Here is a 27,549-nt window from a genome sequence, read left to right as displayed (position 1 = left end):
TCATCATCATTTAGTACTGTTACAGGAGTGAACTATCATCATCATTTAGTACTGTCACAGGAGTGAACTATCATCATCATTTAGTACTGTTACAGGAGTGAACTATCATCTAGTACTGTTACAGGAGTGAACTATCATCTAGTACTGTTACAGGAGTGAACTCTCATCTAGTACTGTTACAGGTGTGAACTCTCATCTAGTACTGTTACAGGAGTGAACTATCATCATCTAGTACTGTTACAGGAGTGAACTATCATCATCTAGTACTGTTACAGGAGTGAACTATCATCATCATCTAGTACTGTTACAGGAGTGAACTATCATCTAGTACTGTTACAGGAGTGAATCATCTAGAAACTGTTACAGGAGTGAACTATCATCATCTAGTACTGTTACAGGAGTGAACTATCATCATCATCTAGTACTGTTACAGGAGTGAACTATCATCATCATCTAGTACTGTTACAGGAGTGAACTATCATCATCATCTAGTACTGTTACAGGAGTGAACTATCATCATCATCTAGTACTGTTACAGGAGTGAACTATCATCTAGTACTGTTACAGGAGTGAACCATCATCATCTAGTACTGTTACAGGAGTGAACTATCATCATCATCTAGTACTGTTACAGGAGTGAACCATCATCATCATCTAGTACTGTTACAGGAGTGAACTATCATCTAGTACTGTTACAGGAGTGAACTATCATCTAGTACTGTTACAGGAGTGAACTATCATCATCATCTAGTACTGTTACAGGAGTGAACTATCATCATCATCTAGTACTGTTACAGGAGTGAACTATCATCATCATCATCTAGTACTGTTACAGGAGTGAACTATCATCATCTAGTCCTGTTACAGGAGTGAACTGTCATCATCTAGTCCTGTTACAGGAGTGAACTATCATCATCATCTAGTACTGTTACAGGAGTGAACTATCATCTAGTACTGTTACAGGAGTGAACCATCATCATCATCTAGTACTGTTACATGTGTGAACTATCATCATCATCATCTAGTACTGTTACAGGAGTGAACTATCATCTAGTACTGTTACAGGAGTGAATCATCTAGAAACTGTTACAGGAGTGAACTATCATCATCTAGTACTGTTAATGGAGTGAACTATCATCATCATCTAGTACTGTTACATGTGTGAACTATCATCATCATCTAGTACTGTTACAGGAGTGAACTATCATCTAGTACTGTTACAGGAGTGAACTATCATCATCATCTAGTACTGTTACATGTGTGAACTATCATCATCATCATCTAGTACTGTTACAGGAGTGAACTATCATCATCATCTAGTACTGTTACAGGAGTGAACTATCCTCTAGTACTGTTACAGGAGTGAACTATCATCATCTAGTACTGTTACAGGAGTGAACTATCATCATCTAGTACTGTTACAGGAGTGAACTATCATCATCTAGTACTGTTACAGGAGTGAACTATCATCTAGTACTGTTACAGGAGTGAACTATCATCTAGTCCTGTTACAGGAGTGAACTCTCATCTAGTACTGTTACAGGTGTGAACTCTCATCTAGTACTGTTACAGGAGTGAACTATCATCATCTAGTACTGTTACAGGAGTGAACTATCATCATCTAGTACTGTTACAGGAGTGAACTATCATCATCATTTAGTACTGTTACAGGAGTGAACTATCATCATCATTTAGTACTGTCACAGGAGTGAACTATCATTATCATTTAGTACTGTTACAGGAGTGAACTATCATCTAGTACTGTTACAGGAGTGAACTATCATCTAGTACTGTTACAGGAGTGAACTCTCATCTAGTACTGTTACAGGTGTGAACTCTCATCTAGTACTGTTACAGGAGTGAACTATCATCATCTAGTACTGTTACAGGAGTGAACTATCATCATCTAGTACTGTTACAGGAGTGAACTATCATCATCATCTAGTACTGTTACAGGAGTGAACTATCATCTAGTACTGTTACAGGAGTGAATCATCTAGAAACTGTTACAGGAGTGAACTATCATCATCTAGTACTGTTACAGGAGTGAACTATCATCATCATCTAGTACTGTTACAGGAGTGAACTATCATCATCATCTAGTACTGTTACAGGAGTGAACTATCATCATCATCTAGTACTGTTACAGGAGTGAACTATCATCATCATCTAGTACTGTTACAGGAGTGAACTATCATCTAGTACTGTTACAGGAGTGAACCATCATCATCTAGTACTGTTACAGGAGTGAACTATCATCATCATCTAGTACTGTTACAGGAGTGAACCATCATCATCATCTAGTACTGTTACAGGAGTGAACTATCATCTAGTACTGTTACAGGAGTGAACTATCATCTAGTACTGTTACAGGAGTGAACTATCATCATCATCTAGTACTGTTACAGGAGTGAACTATCATCATCATCTAGTACTGTTACAGGAGTGAACTATCATCATCATCTAGTACTGTTACAGGAGTGAACTATCATCATAATCTAGTACTGTTACAGGAGTGAACTATCATCATCATCTAGTACTGTTACAGGAGTGAACTATCATCATCTAGTACTGTTACAGGAGTGAACTATCATCATCTAGTACTGTTACAGGAGTGAACTATCATCTAGTACTGTTACAGGAGTGAACTATCATCTAGTACTGTTACAGGAGTGAACTATCATCATCATCTAGAAACTGTTACAGGAGTGAACTATCATCATCATCTAGTACTGTTACAGGAGTGAACTATCATCATCTAGTACTGTTACAGGAGTGAACTATCATCATCTAGTACTGTTACAGGAGTGAACTATCCTCATCTAGTACTGTTACAGGAGTGAACTATCCTCATCATCTAGTACTGTTACAGGAGTGAACTATCATCATCTAGTACTGTTACAGGAGTGAACTATCATCATCTAGTACTGTTACAGGAGTGCCCCAGGAGAAACAATGCCACCTCATTCTGCAGAATATTATAGAAGTCTGCCTCATGATTCTGAGGTTGTATGTTCAAGAGAGAACGTGCACGATTTTGTGGCTCAATGGTTAGAACCCCTGTCTCATAACCTTGAGTTTGGGGGTTTAAATCTCAACTTTTACACTTGTGTAGATTTCTGTAACTATTCATGTCAAACATACAAAGAGGAGCAAGAAAAGTGTGAAGGAGTCTGCCCCACCCCCACCTTGCACCACTGTGGTTAAGTTCAAACCTTAACTCTTACACCTCAAGTTTAGCAACTCAATATCAAAGACTTATACCATGACATTGTTGAATACTTGTTTCTGATTGGCTTGAAGGACATTCTAGATTGGCATTATTTCCCTATAAGGCACGGTAGAGCTCAATGGCTATAGTTCATTACACGTTTAAGCTGCAAAAATAAATAAAAATGTATTGAAACCACTGCCATTTTTTAAATTAAAATTCATAACAAGCTAGAACGGATGGTTTGGTTAGCTAAACTAGCAAGTCTGTTTCTTTGGCTACCAAGACAACTACTGTCGCTATCTAGTAAACTTGTAAGCTACTTCAGTGGATGTTGTAGCAGCAAATGTGTTAAATTATAGCCCTGGTTCAATAAAAGGGATAATCAACTCATGGCTCTATGTGTTATCTGGAAAATAATGCAAATCTGTGGAAGGTCAGTTCCACTCCGTGAGCATGTCCTACCTAGAGGTTATGGGTCCAAACCTCATCTCTTGTGCTTTTATGTACGTTTCAACATGTCAAACATAAAGAGGGGAGGGTGAAGGCGTCGGTGGCTCTGGTGTAAGGATCTTGTCCCATAAGCACAGGGTTGTAGGGTCAAACCCTGTTGCTGGCTTATGGTTGCCCATTGGGACTGTGAGTCAAGGGGAGTGGCTGCCACACAAAGATGGTTGGAGCAATAAGAGGGGGTGGTTAACTCCTGCAGGGTCGCTGTGAATTCAAAGCAGTGGTTATGGAGAAAATCTCCTGAAAAAAGTGGGCACTTAGTATTTAACTATAGGCAACTCTCCATTTAAATACCAAGTGCCCACTTTTTTCAGGAGATTTTATTCTTCCCATAACCATCTTTGAGTGGCAGCACCTCTCTATCATTCACGCAACCATGCTGCAGTGCCACACACTGGAGCATGGTCCTATGGGTGGAGGGTGAGATCCTTACCACTAAGCCACCAGTTCCTTCACATCTCTTCATATATTTGACATAAATATGTCTGTAAACAAAACATTTACAAGAGTTTAGCGCAACGTTTAATTTGGCGAACTCCCTTGTCTACCAAGGGAGTCCAATGGTTAAACTATGATGATTCCCATCCAGCTCCCAGTCCTCAAAAACTACAAAGGTTACAAAAGCAGTCTCTCTGCTTTCTCTGACCCTCAGACACACTACTGGATCATACTGAGCACAGTCCCTTTGCAACACTACTGGTATGCGTGATCAGTTGAGCTGGCAGATAGTACCATATTCTACAGGCTGAGCTTCCTCCCTAATGATTCACTCACCTCACCTGTGTTAGCTTTACTAACTCTCCTACAACCTCAGCAATGAGACAGAAAGGGGAGGGGTGTAGAGCTGAAGGGCGAAAGATTAACAGAGCAAGAATGAGAGGAACCAAGGGTCAGAAGGTCTCCAACCTAAAACAGGGCAAAAAAATGACAGAGCAAGAATGGAGACTTTTGTTTATAGTAAGAAAAACATTTAATCATGTTCTTTATAACAAACACTTACTGGATATGAACCCTGCCCAACTCTAGTCATTTGGAGATTGTTTCGCCAATGGTTAAAAGCCCATACTCAAATGTTACCACATAACCCACTGACCAAGACAGAATATCTGGTTGATATTAACTGTCTATTTACAAATCCTTGCCTGAGAGCTGTGTCCATTTATAAAGCCACAGAGCCCTGTCCACAAGGCACGGGGCTAAGGGCCGTTTGAGACTATGTCTGAGCGAAGGACAATTATCCAAAACCAATTTTGGAGTTAGAAGTCCATGGTTTTGTCGTTGTTGTAGACGACATTGCCCCTGATGACAACGTAGCAGATCAGTTCCTGGTGTCCTCCTAACTGGTAGATGAGATGCTCCCAACCGCCGGACAACACCATCAACACAACACTGTCAGTCTACACTAAAGTGTCAGCCACACACAGACAATCAACACAACTTTAGGTAGTCTCACTCACACAAACCAATCGGTTCCATTCACACAGCTACTGCATTTTAGACAACACCATACACAGTCCTCACCACAATTACAAGATCCTATCAGCAGCTACTTATCCTAACCTATCAGCAGCTACTGGAACATACACTGTGGTGTCTGACCATTAAATGAAGCCAGCTCTTACAATATAGTAGCATTTATTGACAGCAACTTTACTGTGGTGCGTTGACCTCCAGGGAGCCGTGCGCGTGAGAGCGGCCCAGGGCGTAGGCTGCGTTGATGGTGGGGGCGGCCAGAGCCTCGGGCATGGACATCCTCATGTTGACACATGCCAGGTGCATCCCCACCGGCTGGGATAGACAGAGAGGGATAAAGAGATGATGTCAGAGGGATCGCTATATAGAGGAATAGGCTTTATACCTTCTTCTCCCACTAACTCATTGAACTTACCCCCACAGCCCCCTCCATCTTTCCCCCCTAACTTTCCTCCTCCACCCCCCGTCCTCTGGTACCCACCAGAGCAACAATAGGCATTAGGGTTGAAGTCACTGCCCAGGGCAACAATGACCCGAGCCTCCAGCATGTCTCAGGCCCGCGGCTATAGTAACCGCAGGATGTAAGTGGTGGTTGGGAGCAGGGTGGCGGCGGTCTTAGCTGTCGCCATGGCAGCAATGCCATCATCTGTCACATCCCCCAGGTGACTGATAGCCAAGGCACCGAGCTCTGCCCCCAGCTAGCACCACCAGAGAAAAAAAAAACACACACACACAATACAGGAATGGTTAAGTGAGATGGACATGTTGGGTTCCGAGAATATGAAGGAAAAAGGAAACCGCACACTGCTCTTGATAGTATCACCGATATTTAATAAGCTTACGTATCGGCCACACGGCCTTCATCAGATCAAGAGGAGTGTATGGTTTCCTTTTCCTTCATCTTGTTCAATTGTTGCCATGCACCTGCAAATAAGATTGCTCAGATGTGTGAGTGCCTTTTGAATTGGGTTCCGGGAATATGAAATATACTTATTCATGTCACTGATGGAGTGCTGAGGTTGAGGGTCTATACCAGAAGTTAATGGTAATAGGAGGAAGGTATATAGTGTGTGCAACTAAGCTTGGAATGTGTTGAGTGCAGGGAAGTGATTACATGTGGCAGGCATTGATAAGGGGAGAGCCATGGATTAGTGGAGGAGGGGGGGGGGGGTTGAGGTCAGGTCAGGTCACCTTAAGGGAGAAATAAAAGTTTATGGCCCATATCACTAGTGTCCTGCCTAGCAGTAAAGAACGATGTTTGTACAGATAGGTAGGAGGAGATTCAGCCTATGAGGAACGGTTAAATATCAGTGCTTGTGTGATTTTTGTTGTTGTCTGAATGCCTCTGTATTGATCCTCTGGGTGGAATAAACTTGGTTAAGCTTTCATAAACGTCGGTTGTGTTTTTTACTCTGAGAATTAGAACCTAACAGACAGTACCATAGACACTTAAATAATGCGTACAGGTACTAAACCAGTTGTTGTTACCACAGTGACAGTAGAGAGGCGCAGGTTGATGATGCGTACCTGTGCAGAGTTCATGGGGTGCAGCTCGTCTCCGTGGAAGTTGATGCTGAGGCCCATGTCCAGGCCGGCCTGCAGGATGGAGCGCGTGGAGGACATGTCAAACACACCCTGTTCACAGGACACATCTATGTTGTCCACCCTCAAGGCCCCCGCTGACATACGCGGCAACTGGACCTGAAGGATGTCTTCTGTCGCCTCGGCAACAGTCTTACCCCTGGGAAAGAATCAGAAGGGGTGGGTATTTAATAACACCTAGTGAGGACGAAAGTCAGTAGGGTTAGCTGATGGGTGTGGGTGAATGTAATATATAACCTCAACAGGTTATGACGGGGTGGAATTGAGGTGTCTGTTCAGGATGGAGAGTGTTCAACCTGGTGTAGTGCAGTGGTTTCAAACCTTTTTCTGTTACTATACCATCAACTGAATTTTGCTCTGCCCAGAGTACCTCTGAAGTACCCCCTCATGTGCATTTTACCAGCAAGTCTAGGGTGTCATGAGTCTTCTCAAGTACCCCCTGTGGATAAGCCAAGTACCCCTGGTTGGGAACCACTGGTGTAGAGAGTGTGTGTTCAGTACTTAGGGACGGCGTGTGCTCCACAGTAGGTAGACGATATATTGATTGGCAGGGTACGTCTGGCCGTCTCGATGACCTCCAGCATCTTCAGCTGTCTGCAGCTCCAGGCCGTAGCCACTGTTACACTCCACCAGGGTGGTGCCTGCCCGCTGCATCCGACCCAGCCTGCCTGTCAGAGAGGCCAGCAGGGTGGAGGGAAGAGCAGCCCGGGTGTGCTCCACTGTGAAGTGGATCCCTCCTCTGGCACGGTGCACATCCATGTAAGTGGCACCAGCCAACTGTCGGCAATCACAGCATTACCTAGGCTGCGTTTATACAGGCAACCCAATTCTGATCTTTTTTCACTAATTGGTCTTTTAAAAAAATCTGATCACCTCTGAAACAGATCTCGTGTGAAATGATCTGATGCAATTGGTCAAAAGACCAATTTGTGGAAAAAATATCAATTGGGCTGCTTGTGTAAATGCCATATAAACCTTTACTTTTACTCTATAAGGTGAGTCATATTACAAGCTGTTGAGGCAGAGGGGACAGGACCCATGGAAGTCATATTTACCTTCATGGCAAATTTATGAACCCTGTCTCCAGCCCATACCGTGCCGGGTGTGTGCATCAACCAATCCTGAAACGTAATAATACAATGAGCACGGCTGCATTTCTATAAAACCTAATTCTCTACATGATAGAACACTAAACCAACGACTCAAATATTTGTATCAATAGAACAGGGGAGCATTCGGCAGGACCAAACGTTTTGGAACATTAAAATATGCCAGGTAGGCCAAACACGGCTCTGACACACAGGAGGCTGCGGAGGTGAGAACAGCTCATAACCATGTGTTTGATACCATTCCACTGATTCCCGCACCAGCCATTACCACGAGCCCATCCTCACCAATTAATGTGCCACCCACCTCCTGTGCTCTGACATGTAGAATAAGGAATAACGTCAGCCCTATTCATGGCATTTCTATCTGCACCGTTCGACAACGTTTGACAAATAAACATGGCCATGGTTGCATGTTTACATGGCCCTTGCTATCCAGGATCCTTGGGATGTCCCCACACCATTGAAATTAACATTTAAAATGGTACGGGTTAAGTTTAGCTATTAGTTATGGTTAAGGATCCCAGATAGCACAAACCATGTTTACACCCTCGTGCACGCCTAGATCTACCGCCCCTATTGTCCAGGGTTGTGTATTGCACTGATACTTGCCTGGAATAACACACATGCCAGTTGCATCGATTACTTTATCAAACGAGCACCCTGCATATTGGATATCAATGGTGCTCAATAGTCCAATATCCTTTATCAGACCGTCGCTGCACGAACAAAACAAAGCTCTTTTAAATCAATAGTTTGCGGTGGAATAACATTTGGTTTAGCCAAAATTTAGTTTTGCTTTCACAGCACGTTAGGGCAATCCGTAGTCAACTCATTCTAACCAAATTGCAACAAACATTAACTAGTAGCCAAACCACTGAACATTAAACAATGTTACAAACTGCAGACCTATATCGGACATTAATGATACAATGTTTCGACATACAATGTTTCGACATACCTCCCGATAACCAAACTACTGTTCTCAATCACACACAGCTTTTGCATCCCTTCCTTCGTCAGGAACTTCTCACCGTTGTCGAAAATTAAAACCACCTGTTGTTTCGCGTTCTTTACCAAAAGTTTGTTAGACATTTTGAAATAGTCTAAATTAAGCTTAAAAATGTGAATTACTTTTGTAAAGTCACCTCTATGTCCTTTCTAGTGGTTTGGGGAAAGGTTAATGTGGACAACAGGTGTTCAAAGTGCAAGTCTGGGAGGGGTTTTGGAAATTAGGAATACTGTACATTGATTGACAAGTTCTGTTCAATGTGTAGTGTTTGTTAATAAGGTTGAGACACCACATCAATCCCCTCCCTCACAAACCTGTAATAATACCACCAGACAGCAGGTTTAGGAATGGGTACAATAACCATCATTTTTTAAATTTATTCTACAGAGATAATACATATTGGATCATAAACAGTAAAAAAAAAATATCTTGAAAGTTTTACACATATAAAGCTAACTTTCTTACCAAGAGTCCATTTTCCACATAGTGAAAATGAAAAAAACAAAGATTCAAACACTCATCCAGATCTTCAGTTGCAAGTCTCATCCTCGCCATCATTCTTTCATTTCTCCGTCCTCCTCTTCTTCCTCCACTCCTCTAATATATAAAACATTATTGCACCTGTGGGTAGAGAATACGCACTTTAGATCAAAGAGAATTACACTGAAAACAGCCACTATCAAACATCTGCATCAGTCACACCAGAAGTATGCTGGATACAAAAGAGAGAATACATTTCTACTGGTATTCATTAAAGGGTTGACTTGCAGTTCAACCAATATTTCAGAATATAGAGTTACATTCTATTGCAGAAAACATCTGATTTCAACAAATACTTCCTTTCTTGAACTGGGTATTATTTACTACAAACCAAACAAGCCAAAGTGGGACTTTGAGGGACCTAACTGAACTTGTCCAATATGAAACTTGTTTTTGTTGCATAACGCTTTCTGTTGAAACAGTCTACACTAATGAATACACCCCAGATCACTGCTCTAAGAGAAGTAGGTATTTCATGAATGCAGTCGTTGCCGATCTTGATCACCTCAGGAGTAAAGGACAAGACGCAGAAGGCAACTTTTTAGAGAATCCAGAAGAGGGCTCTTATTTACCTAACAAGTACTTCTCCAAGGTGACCAGCCAACGCTCCATCGACATACTCTTCTGTGTTCGCCAACTGTCGAAACCAATGACAAAAACATGACAAATTTACATCAGCATTTATTAGCACCAGCAACACACACTGTCCAGGTTAGGTGCAAAATACAAGTCTTGTACCTGCGGCATACGTGGACAAAAATGAATAACTTGTGGGAGACTTATTTTGATATGAGATAAGTAGATAGGAAGTCGTTTGGAAAGTCTGTTTAATAATACAATGCTATGTCTCAAATTCCCAGTCATAATGACCAATCATCGTGCCCACCGGCACTGTAAACTGAAATGGAATTGTTTTTAACTTTAGGCTTCCCACGGACTGTTTTTGTGCAACCAAATTCAATTGAAAGCAACGCTAGCGTATGTAAATACACCCACGTTGCTAAAAGCACCCGTGTCCAGGTGTGCTCCCTCACCTGCATGTTCATGTAGCTGTCCACAGACACTAGGTAGCCCTTGTACTCCATCCCCCACTTCAGCTTCACCATCACCGGCTTGCCTGTCAGGCCGTTCAGGAAGGGCTTGGGGTTCAGAGGTAAACTCTACAGACACACAGCAACAGGAAGAAGGTGGGATTAATTGTTATGGGTAATAATTTAATGGAACAAAATAGAACGTTCAGACCCATGTGTAGGGAAGAACAAACGTCTATCATCATACAATGAAACGCATATTAGATTTCAATCTGCAACATGACTTTATTTGTTGCTCTTCACTGTAACTGCAATGAATGAATGGGATAACATTAGCTTGCTGGAAAAAGCACCCAACTCAACTGCTAATCCGTTTCTCTTTTCAACAGATCCTGGCAATTTTATAATAACCAACTTTTAAATTTTATAATAACCAACCATATCAACACTCACCATTGCTGTGCGAAAGGTGGTGCTTTTATATCTTAGTACTTTACTATCTTTTCGACACAAAAACGTCCAGACTTGTACGCATTGCCGCCGAAACCAGGAAGCTGGAGCCTTTCAACTTTGACCCAAAACAAAGGTTAATCGATTGAAAAAAAGAGCTCGAATTATTTATGTCCGCCACCTAGTGTACCGAGGGGCAAAAATTAAGAGACATGATTTAAATGTTCATGTTCATTGCTCATTGCGGCAGATATTTTAAACGAAAATGTTATAGATAAATAAAGGACAGTAAACTGTTATATTTATCCATGTCCATCTTCAAATGGTTGCATTTTATTCAAAAGACTGCCCATGTGTAGTTAACTGAACACCTATGGGGCAATGGCGCTCTCTGGCGGTTATAGTGGTTATCGTGTTGAGTATTGCACCACGGTCCACTCCCCCAAAATCTTTGGGCCATGATGTGACTTATTTGCTATCAATGGATGTAATCTACCTAGATAAAGCTTTACTAATTTCTATGTAACGCAGCACATAAACAAATTGATGTTTTCAAGCCAAAACCCAGTCTTCGGCCATGCCCCAGGAGGAGTGACCATCAATGGAAACCACTGGTGTCCAAGATCATTGTGATTGAATTAAAACATTTGACACCAGATTTTAAATCTGTATTTCATTTCAAATAAAATGTTTCTTTATTTTCAATAAATGAATACATTTTGTCTGGAATTGCATGAAGAATTTATGGCATAGAGGTAAACTGTCATATCTGGGTCTATCTGGCAGCTCTCTATATGCACTGCCGGTCTGGAGAATGCTCTCATTCATTTTTCTGTCTTGAAGCGTTCGACTGTTACTAAACCATTTGGCAAGTTTGAACTTGAGATCATGAATAATACTTCCAACAGCAAGGGATGGTTTCAGTGGAAATTCCTCTGAAATTACACTAAACCCTCTTTGTTGCTGAAATGCTGATGCCCTTACATCAATGTTAATATGTTTGTGTGAGCATGTTCAGATATGTGTGTGTGTGTGTGTGTGTGTGTGTGTGTGTGTGTGTGTGTGTGTGTGTGTGTGTGTGTGTGTGTGTGTGTGTGTGTGTCTGGTTGTATGGACAAACATACACCTAGGTATGTACCATGTGAAAACTCTTATACTGTTAAAGGATAGTTAAACTATCACTAATCATGAGCTGCTGCATGACCTAGGATAAAACTGACATGTCCCATTGTCTATTGTGTAATAGATATGCAGGGAGGAAGACTCATGGGGAAGCTCTCAGCAAAACAGAGAATGAGAGATATTAGACAGTATGCAGGTCTGCTCTGGTGTGCTCCATGGAGAGTAGCCATGCTGGGCTCATTGAGGTGAAGCGGAAAGCAGCAGAGAAGAGGCGGGTTGAGGGCCTATCAAAGAATTAGAGCAGGAGATCACTGAGCTAAAGGAGGAAAGGGAGGGGGCATTGAGGGTCAGAGCCCCACATCATTCCTGAATACCAATGCAGCTCCATGACTTTACTGTACTACTGTATAATGCTCATCACCAGCATTGACCACACGAGGGCAGCATGTACACAGAAACGGTTTGTTATTGATTTAGTTCAAATTTCACAATATGTGGAAGCGTGTAGCCTACTGCAGAGAGAGAATATGCTACAATCAAACCCCATATCCTCAGCAGTGCTGTCACCAACTACACTTTCATGTAGGCCTAACGACAAGATGAGAAGTTATATTATTATTGAGATTGGGCCTATAATATTAGGCCTACATAAGATTTATTGCTGTCATTATTAAAGGGATATTTTGGCAATGCCCTTTATCGACTTCCCCTGAGTCAGATGAACTCGTGGATACAATTTCTATGTATCTGCGTGCAGTTTGAAGGAAGTTGATAACTAGCGCTAGTGGAGCTTGCTAACTAGCATTAGCGCAATGACTGGAAGTCTATGGGTATCTGCATGCAAGCAGATACCTATAGACTACCAGTCATTGCGCTAACGCAAGTTAGCAATGGCTCGCGAAACTACCTCTTACGTTCTTCATAATGGACACAGAGACCTAAAAATGGTATCCACGAGTTCGTCTGACTCTTGGGAACTATTTGACAAAATTCCAAAGTATCCCTTTAAGAGTCCTCTGGAAACGGAAGCAGGACTTTGGTAGGCTATTAAAAATGTATCTAGGAATTTAAAGGCCAACCCTGGTATAATCTTCTCTGCATAGGGCAGGGTAGTTCATTAATATATTGGTACTGCATAATACGGATCAGTTAATAAATCTCAATTGGCTTGCATTCCACTCCAATTAGCTGGGATTTTGTCGGGATAGGCCATCAGTAGCCTATTGTCAACATAGCCCATGCAGAAGTGTATTTAGCCAAGTGACCAAACTCTTTTGTTGTTGAATTTTACCCCCTTTTCTCCCCAATTTCAATCTTGTCTCATCGCTGCAACTCCCCAACAGGCTTGGGAGGCAAAGGTCCAGTCATGCGTCCTCCGAAACATGATCCGCCAAACCTCGCTTCTTAACACACACCCGCTTAACCAGGAAGCCAGTCGCACCAATGTGTCGGAGGAAACACAGTTCAACTGATGACCAAAGTCAGCCTGCAGGCCCCCAGCCCGCCACAAGGAGTCGATAGAGCACGATGAGCCAAGTAAAGCCTGCCCGGCCAAACCCTCCTGTAACCCGGACGACGCTGGGCCAATTGTGCGCCGCCCTATGGGACTCCCGATCACGACCGGTTGTGATACAGCCTGGGATCGAACCCAGGTCTGTAGTGGTGCCTCTAGCACTGCGATGCAGTGCCTTAGACCATTGTGTCATTCAGGAGGCCCTCAAACTCCACATTTTTAAAGTAAGTGCCCAGTGAAAATCTCAATTTTAAAAGTTCATATTAATCGCTTTGACTCGTCCTACACTCATATTTGTGGCCAAAGCATAAATTGGAGAAAAAACACTTCAAAACCCCAACCTCAAATTTGTATTTTAAACAGATGTTTTAAAAATGTTTGCTATTTCCTCATATAACATGATGTCATCTCCCTGAGGAGGATGAGCTGGCCAATCCTCGTCCTTGAGGAGGATGAGTTGGCCAATCAATGGTCTACTTGCGTGAATATTTGCCCACACCATTCTGTTTTTTCGGTATGCCCACACCATTCCAACACAGAAACGCTGCTTTTTAGCATAATGAATAAAACATCTTGGAAGGAAAACTATTTCACTCATATTGTAAGTTATTAATATAGGTCATATTTCATTGAAATCTGGAAACACTGGGCAGTTACTTTAGTTTAAAGTGAGTCACTAGCTAGGTTTCCATCCAATTGGTAACATATTTTCTTGTGAATATTCAAAAATATGCATAAATAAAATATTCGCATTTGATGTGTTTTCATCAAATTGACTTGTGCTAAATCTGTGTGTGATGACATAGTGCACATACAAATAACTGTTGCGTTTAAATTCACGTGTACAGATTAACATTTTTAAAATTAAATGGGTTTCCATTGTATTTTCAATTCAACTGATGTCACAAAACGTGTTATATAGCGAATGTGCCCACTCTGGTATTGGCACGTGCGCTCTAGCCATCAACTCGCAGATACAGTTGTGGGTACAGTCTACATGATGAGATTATTATAGCCAAAAGAGGGGGATTATTTTAATTTGTAAAACGGCAGCCAAGCATGGATTCATCAAATCACCAGAATAAGATCCTCGATATTTATTGGAAAGTAGCATCAAGCTCACCACCTTGCACTTTCACCACCCTGTGAAGTTCATCGTCACTTATTTAATCTGTAGTTTAATAAACTGTATGTTTTCCCGAGTCCTAGTGGGATAACCACATAAACATGTCATCCCGTGACTCCAAGTTTACTTCGATATGATGGTTATATCAATATTTGGGCAAAAACGCGTTTCCACCTTTATTTCTTGACCTACACAAAAATATCCAACCTTATATTTACCGACAAAATTAGCTGTTTCCATCAGGTCTGTTGTCATTTTTTTATCGGGCATATAGGCCTACTTTATTCGCATAAAAAGGCTGGTTGGAAACGTGGTTAGAGTCTCCTTTCTAAAAGGGGGCAAATATTACCCCCAATTTGAATCCTGTTCAGCTCACTAGGCTCAATCATTCTGGACCCTGGGCTTTGTTATTCTGTGTTCCTTTGTTTTGTTTAAACGAAGTGTCAATAAACTTTACCGCATTTATTTTTTTATCCGGATGAGTGTCTGTGGATTGGAGAGGTTTGGATGACCACGGCGTGCCAGCTCTGACCTGACACTAACTGGCTCCTGACTACCAGGAATGTTCCTTTAAAGAGAAAAATGCAAAGAGACGGGGCGGAGCCGCAAGCCCGCTGTCACTCTCTCAGTATTCCATAGTAGATTCACAGTATATCTTCAGGCTATTAGCAAGCAAATTAACTGTAAGGTAGAAGGTCCCGAAGAATACGAGAGAAGGCAAATCAGTCCTCGGCTTTTGCAGAAGTAAATGCGGAATAATGGAATACTTTTCCCTGGGTGTCTGAACCGGCTGTGTTGTCAAACTGGGGTCTTTGTTCTTCTTTGATCATATATGATTGTTATTGAAAGGGAAAGTAAAGCCTACACTGGCTTTGAACCTTGGCTTTACATTCGGAGGATGAAATCTTGCATCTATTTGCCACTTGAATAACACCAACGAGGTGTCGCGTTGCCTATTCACAAGGCTGCTCTCGAGTTCTCTCATAGGCTAACCTCTTCTTGGGAACACTCACTCTTGGGTCGGAACTATGATGTGGACTTTGTTTGCTGTTTTTACCTGCACTGGACTATCTGGTATTCTTGCAGGTTTGTATTTTTTATTAAAAAAATCCCTGCTTCTAGTCGAATTCGATTCATAGGCAGTGTATTCATTGTGTGCAACAATGTAGCGTTCCCGCTGTCTCGGAACAATACGCGTGACAAGTGCAGCAACGGTGACAAAAGTATTTCCTCACGCTCCGCTCTGTTGACCGCCTCGGGTCAACATTCTATTTGTGTGGAGGTGAAACTCGTTTCTCATGATATCATTGAGATTTTCTCTATAATGTAGAATGTTTTCAAACGAAACACAAATATACCGATATGTTTTTATAACTATGTAATAACCTCAAAAGACCCATAACAATGAAGGCTACTGTGAGTTACCATCCATTGTTGACTGCCAAACATTTTTGGGGAATACCTGCCCACATTATGAACAGAATTGTTGTGTTATATAAAAACATGAAACCCCGTTGTGAACAGAACAGCCCCTGTGTGCATGTTGGCAGTGGAGAGGACTCTTAAAGATGGCAGTGTTGCCCAGAAGGTGTTCTTACATCCCACACCCAATGCATCTGGAACGTGCCTGGAGTGCACATCCTCCTCCCATAGCTGCCCAAAACTTGATCTGTGTCAAAGTCCACACTGAAGCATTCAAGTCAAGATTTTAAATTCAAGTTTAGATTACGTACACACAGACACACACACACACCCTCACCATCCTCCTCGTCTGTCTCCTATAACCTGTCCTATCTCTCTTCCTATAGATTTGGGTCGTGTAGGGGGGGTAGCCGCTCGCTGTGAGAGCCAGGCGTGTAACCCCCAAATGGGCAATCTGGCGCTAGGCCGCAGGGTCCTGACCCAGACCGTGTGTGGCTACAAGGGCACCGAGCCCTACTGCTCCTACTCTGACCCCTCCTCCTCCACAGCGCCCTGCCCCCCGGCCAGGTGTGGGAAGTGCAACGCGGCCCTCCCCCTGCAGGCTCACCTGGCTGCAGCCATGGCCGACTCCTCCTTCCGCCACCCCAACACCTGGTGGCAGTCGTCTGGGGAAGTGGAGTCTGAGACTCTGCAGCTGGATCTGGAGGCAGAATTCATCTTCACCCACCTGATCATGGTGTTCCGCTCACCCCGCCCTACTGCCATGACCCTGGAGCGCTCACAGGACTTTGGGCAGACCTGGAAGACATTGCAGTACTACGCCAGGAACTGTAGCGCCACCGTTGGACTGGAGGAGGGAAAGGCAGTGCTGGACGGGGCCCCCTGCACCTCCAAATACTCTGGAGCTTACCCCTGTACCAAGGGAGAGGTGAGGAGGGTGTGTGTGTGTGTGTGTGTGTGTGTGTGTGTGTGTGTGTGTGTGTGTGTGTGTGTGTGTGTGTGTGTGTGTGTGTGTGTGTGTGTGTGTGTGTGTGTGTGTGTGTGTGTGTGTGTGTGTGTGTGTGTGTGTGTGTGTGTGTGTGTGTGTGTCTGAGACTGAGACAGAACCAGGTGTTTGTCCAGACAGCAGCTCAGACTCACACCTCTAGCCGTCCAGGATGTGTCCTGTCATGGAACCTTACTTATGGACGGATGAACAGCTGGAAGGAAGGAGGCATGATAGATGTTGGCTACTGTACTACACACAGGACTGTCCACTCCACTTCCCCCCCATTCATAAAGCTAACCTGCATATTCCCCTGTGTGTCTGAATCATGGGTCTCTAATCTAAATAGAGGTACTAATCAAAACCGTGATGGGTTGAGTCAGGTGTGTTAGTGCTGTTCTGGAACTCCAGTCTGCACACCCTAACCTCTCTACAGCTCTCTACGGCCTGGGTAGTCCATAGTACCCAAGCCAGCAGCAGCACTACGGAGGATAGTGTTATTACTAGGGAAGGATGGTTATCAGGTGGGAGTGGGGATTATGTGGCACAAAAGGGTTCCTGGCAGCTCCTTGATGTCTAACTGAAACTGTGTGTGAGGGGTTTCACTCCTACCAAGGCAGAGCTAACAGTACACAGTGCAGGGAGATCATGTAGTGCAGGGTTCCCCAACTGGCAGCCCACGGGCCGAGTTTGGTGGTTTTATTTGCACCAAGTTTTCTGAGAATAAAGAAAACCTCTATATATATTATATATTTTTTTTGGACATAAAAGACTGTAAAAACACCAGGAAATCAGGTCCAAGTCATTTTCATTTAGGAAATCTATTCCCAAGTATTCCCATGCATAATAGAGAGACACGTGATGGTAAACAAATATAAGCAAGTTTGAAATGATTATGTTTTAGTCAAACATTATATCTGTTTGGGCTTCTAGCAGTTCATTAAAAGTCTACAAATTATTTCCAATTATGATCCTGCCCCCCGACCATCCACTGAATAAAAAAATGGGCCCACGGCTGAATCTAGTTGATGATCCCTGATGTAGTGCATGTTGACTCTGTAATGAATCTAGTTGATGATCCCTGATGTAGTGCATGTTGACTCTGTAATGAATCTAGTTGATGATCCCTGATGTAGTGCATGTTGACTCTGTAATGAATCTAGTTGATGATCCCTGATGTAGTGCATGTTGACTCTGTAATGAATCTAGTTGATGATTCCTGATGTAGTGCATGTTGACTCTGTAATGACTCTAGTTGATGATCCCTGATGTAGTGCATGTTGACTCTGTAATGACTCTAGTTGATGATCGATCCCTGATGTAGTGCATGTTGACTCTGTAATGACTCTAGTTGATGATCGATCCCTGATCTAGTGCATGATGACTCTGTAATGACTCTAGTTGATGATCCCTGATGTAGTGCATGTTGACTCTGTAATGAATCTAGTTGATGATCCCTGATGTAGTGCATGTTGACTCTGTAATGAATCTAGTTGATGATTCCTGATGTAGTGCATGTTGACTCTGTAATGAATCTAGTTGATGATTCCTGATGTAGTGCATGTTGACTCTGTAATGACTCTAGTTGATGATCCCTGATGTAGTGCATGTTGACTCTGTAATGACTCTAGTTGGTGATCCCTGATGTAGTGCATGTTGACTCTGTAATGACTCTAGTTGATGATCCCTGATGTAGTGCATGTTGACTCTGTAATGACTCTAGTTGATGATCCCTGATGTAGTGCATGTTGACTCTGTAATGACTCTAGTTGATGATTCCTGATGTAGTGCATGTTGACTCTGTAATGACTCTAGTTGATGATCCCTGATGTAGTGCATGTTGACTCTGTAATGACTCTAGTTGATGATTCCTGATGTAGTGCATGTTGACTCTGTAATGACTCTAGTTGATGATCGATCCCTGATCTAGTGCATGTTGACTCTGTAATGACTCTAGTTGATGATCGATCCCTGATCTAGTGCATGTTGACTCTGTAATGAATCTAGTTGATGATCCCTGATGTAGTGCATGTTGACTCTGTAATGACTCTAGTTCAGGGGTGTCAAACTCATTCCACGGAGGGCCTAGTGTCTGCAGGTTTTTGGTTTTTCCTTACAATAAAGCCCTAGACAACCAGGTGTGGGGAGTTCCTAACTAATTAGTGATGTTAATTCATCAATCAAGTACAAGGGAGGAGCGAAAACCCGCAGACACTCGGCCCTCCGTGGAATGAGTTTGACACCTGTGCTCTAGTTGATGATCCCTGATGTAGTGCATGTTGACTCTGTAATGACTCTAGTTGATGATCCCTGATGTAGTGCATGTTGACTCTGTAATGACTCTAGTTGATGATCCCTGATGTAGTGCATGTTGACTCTGTAATGAATCTAGTTGATGATCCCTGATCTAGTGCATGTTGACTCTGTAATGGTACTGCTCCACAGGCTTTTCCCTGGTAGGATTGCCTACATGTAATCCTGTCATCTTTTATGATCCGCTGTATCGTACATCCAAAAGCAGTCTTCCCCTGTGAGTAGTGTGTGTGTGTGTGTGTCCATGCAAGTGTGAGCATGTGAAAGTGTGTATGTGTTTATTTGAGGGACCCAGCTACTATAAGATACTTGAGTCATGTTGTGATGTGCGTGCAATGCATGTATGTGTGTGAATGCTTGTGTGTTTTTGTGTGTGTGAGGGAAGCAGCGAGACACTGTGATAGTAGCATGACCTTTACCCTCTAACCCCTGTCTGTTGACCCTGAGGTCAGGGGAGGGGTCCAGACTCCAGAATCCTTTCAGCTCCTCATCACACCCAGCACTAAACCATCCTCCACTCTCTCTATCACTATGGCTACTCTATTTATCTTGTGATGTTCATCATTACAAGCTCAACTGTCTGTGGCCTGTCTGATGGGATGACAGCAAGGCATGTACAGAACGGTGTGTGTACTTTACCATGGGAGCTGAGAGTTGTGCTCCGTGTGTTTATGTCCATACAGAGGGCAAGGTGCACACGCAAATATGCCTACCCTGTCAGGCTTTCACCTACTAGCTCAATTTGTCAAGTGCATGTCTGTGCGACTGTGTGTTTGTGTCTGTGTGACTGTGTGTTTGTGTCTGTGTGACTGTGTGTTTGTGTCTGTGTGACTGTGTGTTTGTGTCTGTGTGACTGTGTGTTTGTGTCTGTGTGACTGTGTGTTTGTGTCTGTGTGACTGTGTGTTTGTGTCTGTGTGACTGTGTGTTTGTGTCTGTGTGACTGTGTGTTTGTGTCTGTGTGACTTTGTGACTGTGTGCTTGTGTCTGTGTGACTGTGTGTTTGTCTGTGTGACTGTGTGTTTGTGTCTGTGTGACTGTGTGTTTGTGTCTGTGTGACTGTGTGTTTGTGTCTGTGTGACTGTGTGTTTGTGTCTGGGTGTCTGTGTGATTGTGTGTTTGTGTCTGTGTGACTGTGTGACTGTGTGTTTGTGTCTGTGTGACTGTGTGTTTGTGTCTGTGTGACTGTGTGTTTGTGTCTGGGTGTCTGTGTGATTGTGTGTTTGTGTCTGTGTGACTGTGTGTTTTGTGTCTGTGTGACTGTGTGACTGTGTCTGTGTGACTGTGTGTCTGGGTGTCTGTGTGACTGTGTGTTTGTGTCTGTGTGACTGTGTGTTTGTGTCTGTGTGACTGTGTGTTTGTGTCTGGGTGTCTGTGTGATTGTGTGTTTGTGTCTGTGTGACTGTGTGTTTGTGTCTGTGTGACTGTGTGTTTGTGTCTGTGTGACTGTGTGTTTGTGTCTGGGTGTCTGTGTGATTGTGTGTTTGTGTCTGTGTGACTGTGTGTTTGTGTCTGTGTGACTGTGTGTTTGTGTCTGTGTGACTGTGTGACTGTGTGTTTGTGTCTGTGTGACTGTGTGTTTGTGTCTGTGTGACTGTGTGTTTGTGTCTGTGTGACTGTGTGTTTGTGTCTGGGTGTCTGTGTGACTGTGTGTTTATGTCTGTGTGACTGTGTGTTTGTGTCTGTGTGTTTGTGTCTGTGTGACTGTGTGACTGTGTGTTTGTGTCTGTGTGACTGTGTGTTTGTGTCTGTGTGACTGTGTGTTTGTGTCTGTGTGACTGTGTGTTTGTGTCTGTGTGACTGTGTGTTTGTGTCTGTGTGACTTTGTGACTGTGTGCTTGTGTCTGTGTGACTGTGTGTTTGTCTGTGTGACTGTGTGTTTGTGTCTGTGTGACTGTGTGTTTGTGTCTGTGTGACTGTGTGTTTGTGTCTGGGTGTCTGTGTGATTGTGTGTTTGTGTCTGTGTGACTGTGTGACTGTGTGTTTGTGTCTGTGTGACTGTGTGTTTGTGTCTGTGTGACTGTGTGTTTGTGTCTGGGTGTCTGTGTGATTGTGTGTTTGTGTCTGTGTGACTGTGTGTTTTGTGTCTGTGTGACTGTGTGACTGTGTCTGTGTGACTGTGTGTCTGGGTGTCTGTGTGACTGTGTGTTTGTGTCTGTGTGACTGTGTGTTTGTGTCTGTGTGACTGTGTGTTTGTGTCTGGGTGTCTGTGTGATTGTGTGTTTGTGTCTGTGTGACTGTGTGTTTGTGTCTGTGTGACTGTGTGTTTGTGTCTGTGTGACTGTGTGACTGTGTGTTTGTGTCTGTGTGACTGTGTGTTTGTGTCTGTGTGACTGTGTGTTTGTGTCTGTGTGACTGTGTGTTTGTGTCTGGGTGTCTGTGTGACTGTGTGTTTATGTCTGTGTGACTGTGTGTTTGTGTCTGTGTGTTTGTGTCTGTGTGACTGTGTGACTGTGTGTTTGTGTCTGTGTGACTGTGTGTTTGTGTCTGTGTGACTGTGTGTTTGTGTCAGTGTGACTGTGTGACTGTGTGTTTGTGTCTGTGTGACTGTGTGTTTGTGTCTGTGTGACTGTGTGTTCACATATTGAATGTTTGAGCTTAACTGGTGCGACAGTTATGTGTCGAGTAGGTGACTGTGTGTATGTGTCTGTGTGTATATAGACGCGTGTGTGTGTTTAGTCAGTGTTAAGTGTTTTGGCTCCTGCAATCAGATAAGTGGTTAGCTGTGATGGATAGCAAGAAGGAGGGAGGAGGAGGTGTGTCTTAGCTTGGAGCGATATAGTGAGGGAGCAGGTATTCTCAGCTTCCCCCCTCCTTTATCTGATGAACATTAAAAAGCATGTCATCTCTTGTGCTGAGAGCTGAACATGTTCGTCTGAATGGGGGAAAACCTGGGAGGCTTGTGAGTTCAGGTACTAACTGAAGAGGTCTAGTTAGTCTCTCTGTTGGAGAGCTCAGGGCTCCTTGTGTTATTTATGAGGTCAGCTGGGCTGGAGGAATGTGTGTTAGTTGTTATAGAGACTGTGATCTTCTTAGGGAGGGAGCCGTCCAACCAGAGCCCCACACACACCTCTCTCTCTCTGTCTGTCTGTCAGGGAGGAAGTGCCCTTTGCCCTGATGGAAGTTGGTCCTGCAGGCGAGACGGCCCATCCCCCTCCTCTCGCGATCTCTCTCTCTCTCTCTCTCTCTCTTGCTCTCTCCCTCTATCAATGCCCATTGTTCCTGTTTACCAGAATACAGTCCACAGCGCTTTGATGGAATTAGGGCTGTTAAAGCCAGACTTACACTGTTTTTCAGACTGTAACAGGAAGAAAAGATTATGAGCGTAGAAAAGCCACATGCTCACCTGACTAAGGTTTCTGTGGGACTGCTCTCTCTGTTTCTATAGTTTGACAGAGAGAGCATACCCAGACAATGACTTGACATTTCGTATGCACAAAAAAACTTTAATGAGATTCTTAATTTGTATGTTTGTATGTGTGTTAGAGTTTGCATTCGTTGTGTGGGTTGCATGAAGTCTGTGCCCACTGCCTGCAGCTGGAGCATCCAGAAGGCCTCTTGTGGAATTTTTGCAGGGTTTGGGAATGTTGATTGGGTAAGTGTGTGTGTAGTTGGGAATGTTCATTGGATGTTGTGTGTAGAGTTTGGGATTATCCATTGGGGATGTGTTTGTGTGTGGGGTGTGTGTGTGTGTGTGTGTGTGACAGTGTTGCTGCGGTGTCGCCGGGCTATCGCAGAGCCTTTGTCCAGGGCTAAGTTATGTGGAGCAGCATCACTCGCCCGCTCTTTTGTCTCGTCCTCCTCTCCCGCGGACTGGCGCCCCTTGCCCTATTTGTTGTGTTCCCTTAATTGCGAACACAATGCCGTGACTCTGTGACCTATTCCAACAACAGGGAACTTAATAGTGCTCCTCCCATCACACCCCAGGCCAGCCATACAGCCAATGGGGACACAGCATGGGCTCGACTCACACAGTCAACCCCCCAAAAAACTCACACACACACACCCCTCACCCAATGATATCTATGTCAGGGATACTTCTCAGTATACATCAATGATGTCGCTCTTGCTGCTGGTGATTCTTTGATCCACCTCTACGCAGACGACACCATTCTGTATACCTCTGGCCCTTCTTTGTAAACTGTGTTAACTAACCTCCAGATGAGCTTCAATGCCATACAACTCTCCTTCCGTGGCCTCCAACTGCTCTTAAATGCTAGTAAAAGTAAATGCATGCTCTTCAACCGATCCCTGCCCGCACCTGCCCGCCCGTCCAGTATCACTACTCTGGACGATTCTGACTTAGTGTCTGGTTAGACTGTAAACTCTCCTTCCAGACTCACATTAAACATCTCCAATACAAAATTAAATCTAGAATCGGCTTCCTATTTCACAACAAAGCATCCTTCACTCATGCTGCCAAACATACCCTCGTAAAACTGACTATCCTACCGATCCTCGACTTCGGCGATGTCATTTACAAAATAGCCTCCAACGCTCTACTCAACAAATTGGATGCAGTCTATCACAGTGCCACCCGTTTTGTCACCAAAGCCCCATATACTACCCACCACTGCGACCTGTATGCTCTCGTTGGCTGGCCCTCGCTTCATACTCGTCGCCAAACCCACTGGCTCCAGGTCATCTACAAGTCTCTGCTAGGTAGGGCCCCGCCTTATCTCAGCTCACTGGTCACCATAGCAGCACCCACCCGTAGCACGCGCTCCAGCAGGTATATCTCACTGGTCACCCCCAAAGCCAATTCTTCCTTTGGCCGCCTCTCCTTCCAGTTCTCTGCTGCCAATGACTGGAACGAACTGCAAAAATCACTAAAGCTGGAGACTCTTATCTCCCTCACTAGCTTTAAGCACCAGCTGTCAGAGCAGCTCACAAATCACTGCACCTGTACATAGCTCATCTGTAAATAGCCCATCTAATCTACCTCATCCCCATACTGTATTTATTTATCTTGTTCCTTTGCACCCCAGTATCTCTACTTGCACATTCATCTTCTGCAGATTCTACCATTACAGTGTTTAATTGCAATATTGCAATTACTTCACCACCATGGCCTATTTATTGCCTTACCTCTCTTATCCTACCTCATTTGCACATGCTGTATATAGATTTTTGTACTGTTTTATTGATTGTATGTTTGTTTATTCCATGTGTAACTCTGTGTTGTTGTATGTGTCGAACTGCTTTGCTTTATCTTGGCCAGGTCGCAGTTGCAAATGAGAACTTGTTCTCAACTAGCCTACATGGTTAAATAAAGGTGAAATAAATATATAAATACTCTCCTCCAATAACACTCCCTCCCAGCATCACACACTTCCCTCAATGACAACTAACTCTCCTTAAACAATCACACTTCTGCCCCAGTAATATCTGTGGCAGAAACACACAGCCCTCTCAGGAACACAGTTCACCCTCAACAACAGCAGCAGTGTAAGCAGGTTGCCATAGGAGCAGTCACCAGGGTGATGGCAGTTGTGCTTGGGCTGGGGGGTAATATGGAGGGATCATCAATTTAGGGATGACTCAGAGAGGGAGAAAGAAAGAGAGACAGAGAGAGAGGTGCAGAAAAGAAGATGTGTTGTCACCAAGTCTTGCATAATAACATAGTGCCACTAACTCGTATAATTTTGACTGACTGTTGGACTGGTTGATTGACAGGTGATCTACCGTGCCCTCCCCCAATGGGAATCTCTTGATCCGTATGGGGTGGCAGGCCAGGAGCAGCTGAGGGTGACCAACGTGCGCATACGTCTGCTGGAGCGCCAATCCTGTCCCTGCCAAGCCAAAGATCCCACTGTTGGAGCCCCGCTCACCCAGCACTTCGCCATTTATGACCTTATCGTGAAGGGCAGCTGCTTCTGCAACGGGCACGCCGAGCAGTGTGTCCCTGCGCCTGGCTACCGCCCTGTCAGGGACAGAACTAACCACGTGGTGAGTGTGTGTGTGTGTGTCTGTGTTTCTGTCTGCGTATCTGACTGTCTGTGTGCATGCATGCGTTTTGTGTATCAGTCATTAGCGTAGTGATGAGGGATATCACCTTTCTCTGTCCCACTTCCTGTGCTGGGCTTGCTCTGTCTGGGTAGATAAAGAGCTGCCTTTCCTGTGATCCAGATTACAAAGGAAATGTTGATATGGATTCAGCACTGGGCTAATGATGGTGTTGAAGTCTCAGAAAGTGTGTGCTGATAAAGGTGTGAATGGACACGGCTGATTCACAGTCTGTAGATGGACATTAGAGATGCAGCGAGCGTTTCCAGACTGCCCGTGGAACGCCTATCTCTGCCATCTCCACAAGCAGTTCCGTCTGACGCCTTTTGAAGCAGAGCGCCTATTCTATTGCAATCAGCAGGCCCAGAGAGCAGGGAAAGTGAGTGTAATGAGTGTGACAACATAACCTTTACACTGGAGACACAGACACAAAGACATAGACACACAGAGACTGTCTGACTGTGGGTAACTATAACTTTGTGTATGAGTGTTAAGCCCACAATAGCAGTGTCTGTGGCAGTATTACAGTATCTAGGAGCTTGTATGGTTGCAGCCGGTCAGTCTGTCTCTTCTGTGTGAGCCCACTGTAATCAGAGGTGTCTGTCTGTCATCTTCCCCCATAATATCACTGGCTTATCTAGTAACCCAGTGGGCTACACCTAGTTAACTTAGTTTGGACCTGACTCTATCTAGGCTACAAAAGCAGCCTCAGAATGTGTTTTAAGCTTTTTAATGTTGATATTCTAAACATTAGGATATATCACAACACAACATGACCTAACGTTGTAGGAACGTCGGTATGTCTTGTGATATGAGGGAGAGTTGGGTAAACAAGCATTGATACGTGGGACGGTATGAGGTTATATAAGTTCTCTCTCTCTCTCTCTCTCTCTCTCTCTCTCTCTCTCTCTCTCTCTCTCTCTCTCTCTCTCTCTCTCTCTCTCTCTCTCTCTCCTCTCTCTCTCTCTCTCTCTCTCTCTCTCTCTCTCTCTCTCTCTCTCTCTCTCTCTCTCTCTCTCTCTCTCTCTCTCTCTCTCTCTCTCTCTCTCTCTCTCTCTCTCTCTCTCTCTCTCTCTCTCTCTCTCTCTCTCTCTCTCTCTGGCAAGACAGTGAGGAGAGATTAGAAGCCTGTAAACACACTCAAACAAGACGGGAGGGTATGAATTTGTGTACATGTTTTCCTACCTAATCAGAACCAGAATGTCATAACAAGGTAGGAAAACAAGAAACGTTTTGAAAAGTCAGGACTTTGTTCATGTTCTGAATTTGTTAAATTGCTATTTTAGGCTTAAGCGTTAGGTTTGTGTTTGGGGCTAAGGTCAGGGTTACGGTTAGGGTCGGGTTTTAGGTTAGGAGTTAGGGTTAGGGGTTTGAGGTATAGGTTAGGTTAAGGGAAAATAGGATTTTGAATGGGAATATATTTTTACTCCCCAAAAAGTCCTGAAATTCCGAGTACCCCTCGCCATGGCACATGGAACAGGGCGGGGTCGGTTGTGGGCAGGGTCAGGCCTGTATCGGCCCCGCCCACCACACGTTTTCATTGGTTGAGGCGCATACGCATTCCACCACGCTCTGCTTGGTGATATGTCAGCCCCACAGTACCAGTCAAAAGTTTGGAAACACCTACTCATTCAAGGGTTTTTCTTCATTTGTACTATTTTCTACATTGTAGAATAGTAGTGAAGACATCAAAACTATGAAATAACACATATGGAATCATGTAATAACCAAAAGTGTGAAACAAATCAAAATATATTTTATATTTGAGATTGTTCAAAGTAGCCACCCTTTGCCCTTATGACAGCTTTGCAACCTCTTGGGATAACGCTCTCGGTAGCCGATGTGAACAAAACCTTTAAACAGGTGAACATTTACAAAGTCATTGGACCAGACGGATTACCAGGACGTGTACTCAAAGCATGCACAGAACAACTGTCAAGTGTCTTCACTGACATTTTCAACCTCTCCCTGACCGAGTCTGTAATACCTACATTAAAGCAGACCACCGGGTCCCTGTGCCCAAGGAAGCGAAGGTAACCTGCCTAAATGATTACCGCCCCGTGGCACTCACGTCGGTTGCCATGAAGTGCTTTGAAAGGATGGTCATGGCTCACATCAACAGCATCCTC

At 43.9% G+C, this 27,549-nt stretch overlaps 2 protein-coding genes and 1 pseudogene across 2 annotated transcripts in view; 1 reads left to right on the top strand and 2 right to left on the bottom strand.

Annotated features, from left to right (window-relative positions):
* Positions 1-4,664: 4,664 nt before the first annotated feature.
* LOC129838630 (probable imidazolonepropionase) lies at positions 4,665-9,149 on the bottom strand (annotated as a pseudogene).
* A 105-nt stretch (positions 9,150-9,254) lies between these two features.
* On the bottom strand, positions 9,255-11,065 carry LOC129838631 (small nuclear ribonucleoprotein F). The gene is made up of 4 exons (XM_055905737.1): positions 10,939-11,065; positions 10,489-10,614; positions 10,027-10,091; positions 9,255-9,535 (listed from the first exon to the last, which is right to left on the bottom strand). The coding sequence occupies exons 1-4, from the start codon at positions 10,939-10,941 to the stop codon at positions 9,469-9,471; spliced, it is 261 nt and encodes an 86-aa protein (XP_055761712.1). The 5' UTR covers positions 10,942-11,065; the 3' UTR covers positions 9,255-9,468.
* A 4,233-nt stretch (positions 11,066-15,298) lies between these two features.
* The window catches only part of LOC129838655 (netrin-4-like), a 28,427-nt gene continuing 16,176 nt past the window's right edge, over positions 15,299-27,549 (top strand). The window contains exons 1-3 of the mRNA XM_055905776.1: positions 15,299-15,782; positions 16,505-17,046; positions 25,091-25,363. Of these exons, the coding sequence (XP_055761751.1) occupies positions 15,725-15,782; positions 16,505-17,046; positions 25,091-25,363 (873 nt within the window). The 5' untranslated portion in view covers positions 15,299-15,724. The remainder of the gene's footprint in view (positions 15,783-16,504; positions 17,047-25,090; positions 25,364-27,549) is intronic.

Source organism: Salvelinus fontinalis, chromosome 39 (genome assembly GCF_029448725.1).
Source record: "Salvelinus fontinalis isolate EN_2023a chromosome 39, ASM2944872v1, whole genome shotgun sequence".
NCBI lineage: Eukaryota > Metazoa > Chordata > Actinopteri > Salmoniformes > Salmonidae > Salvelinus > Salvelinus fontinalis.
Note: the sequence above shows the minus strand (reverse complement) of the source record. Positions and strands in the feature narration are given on the sequence as shown.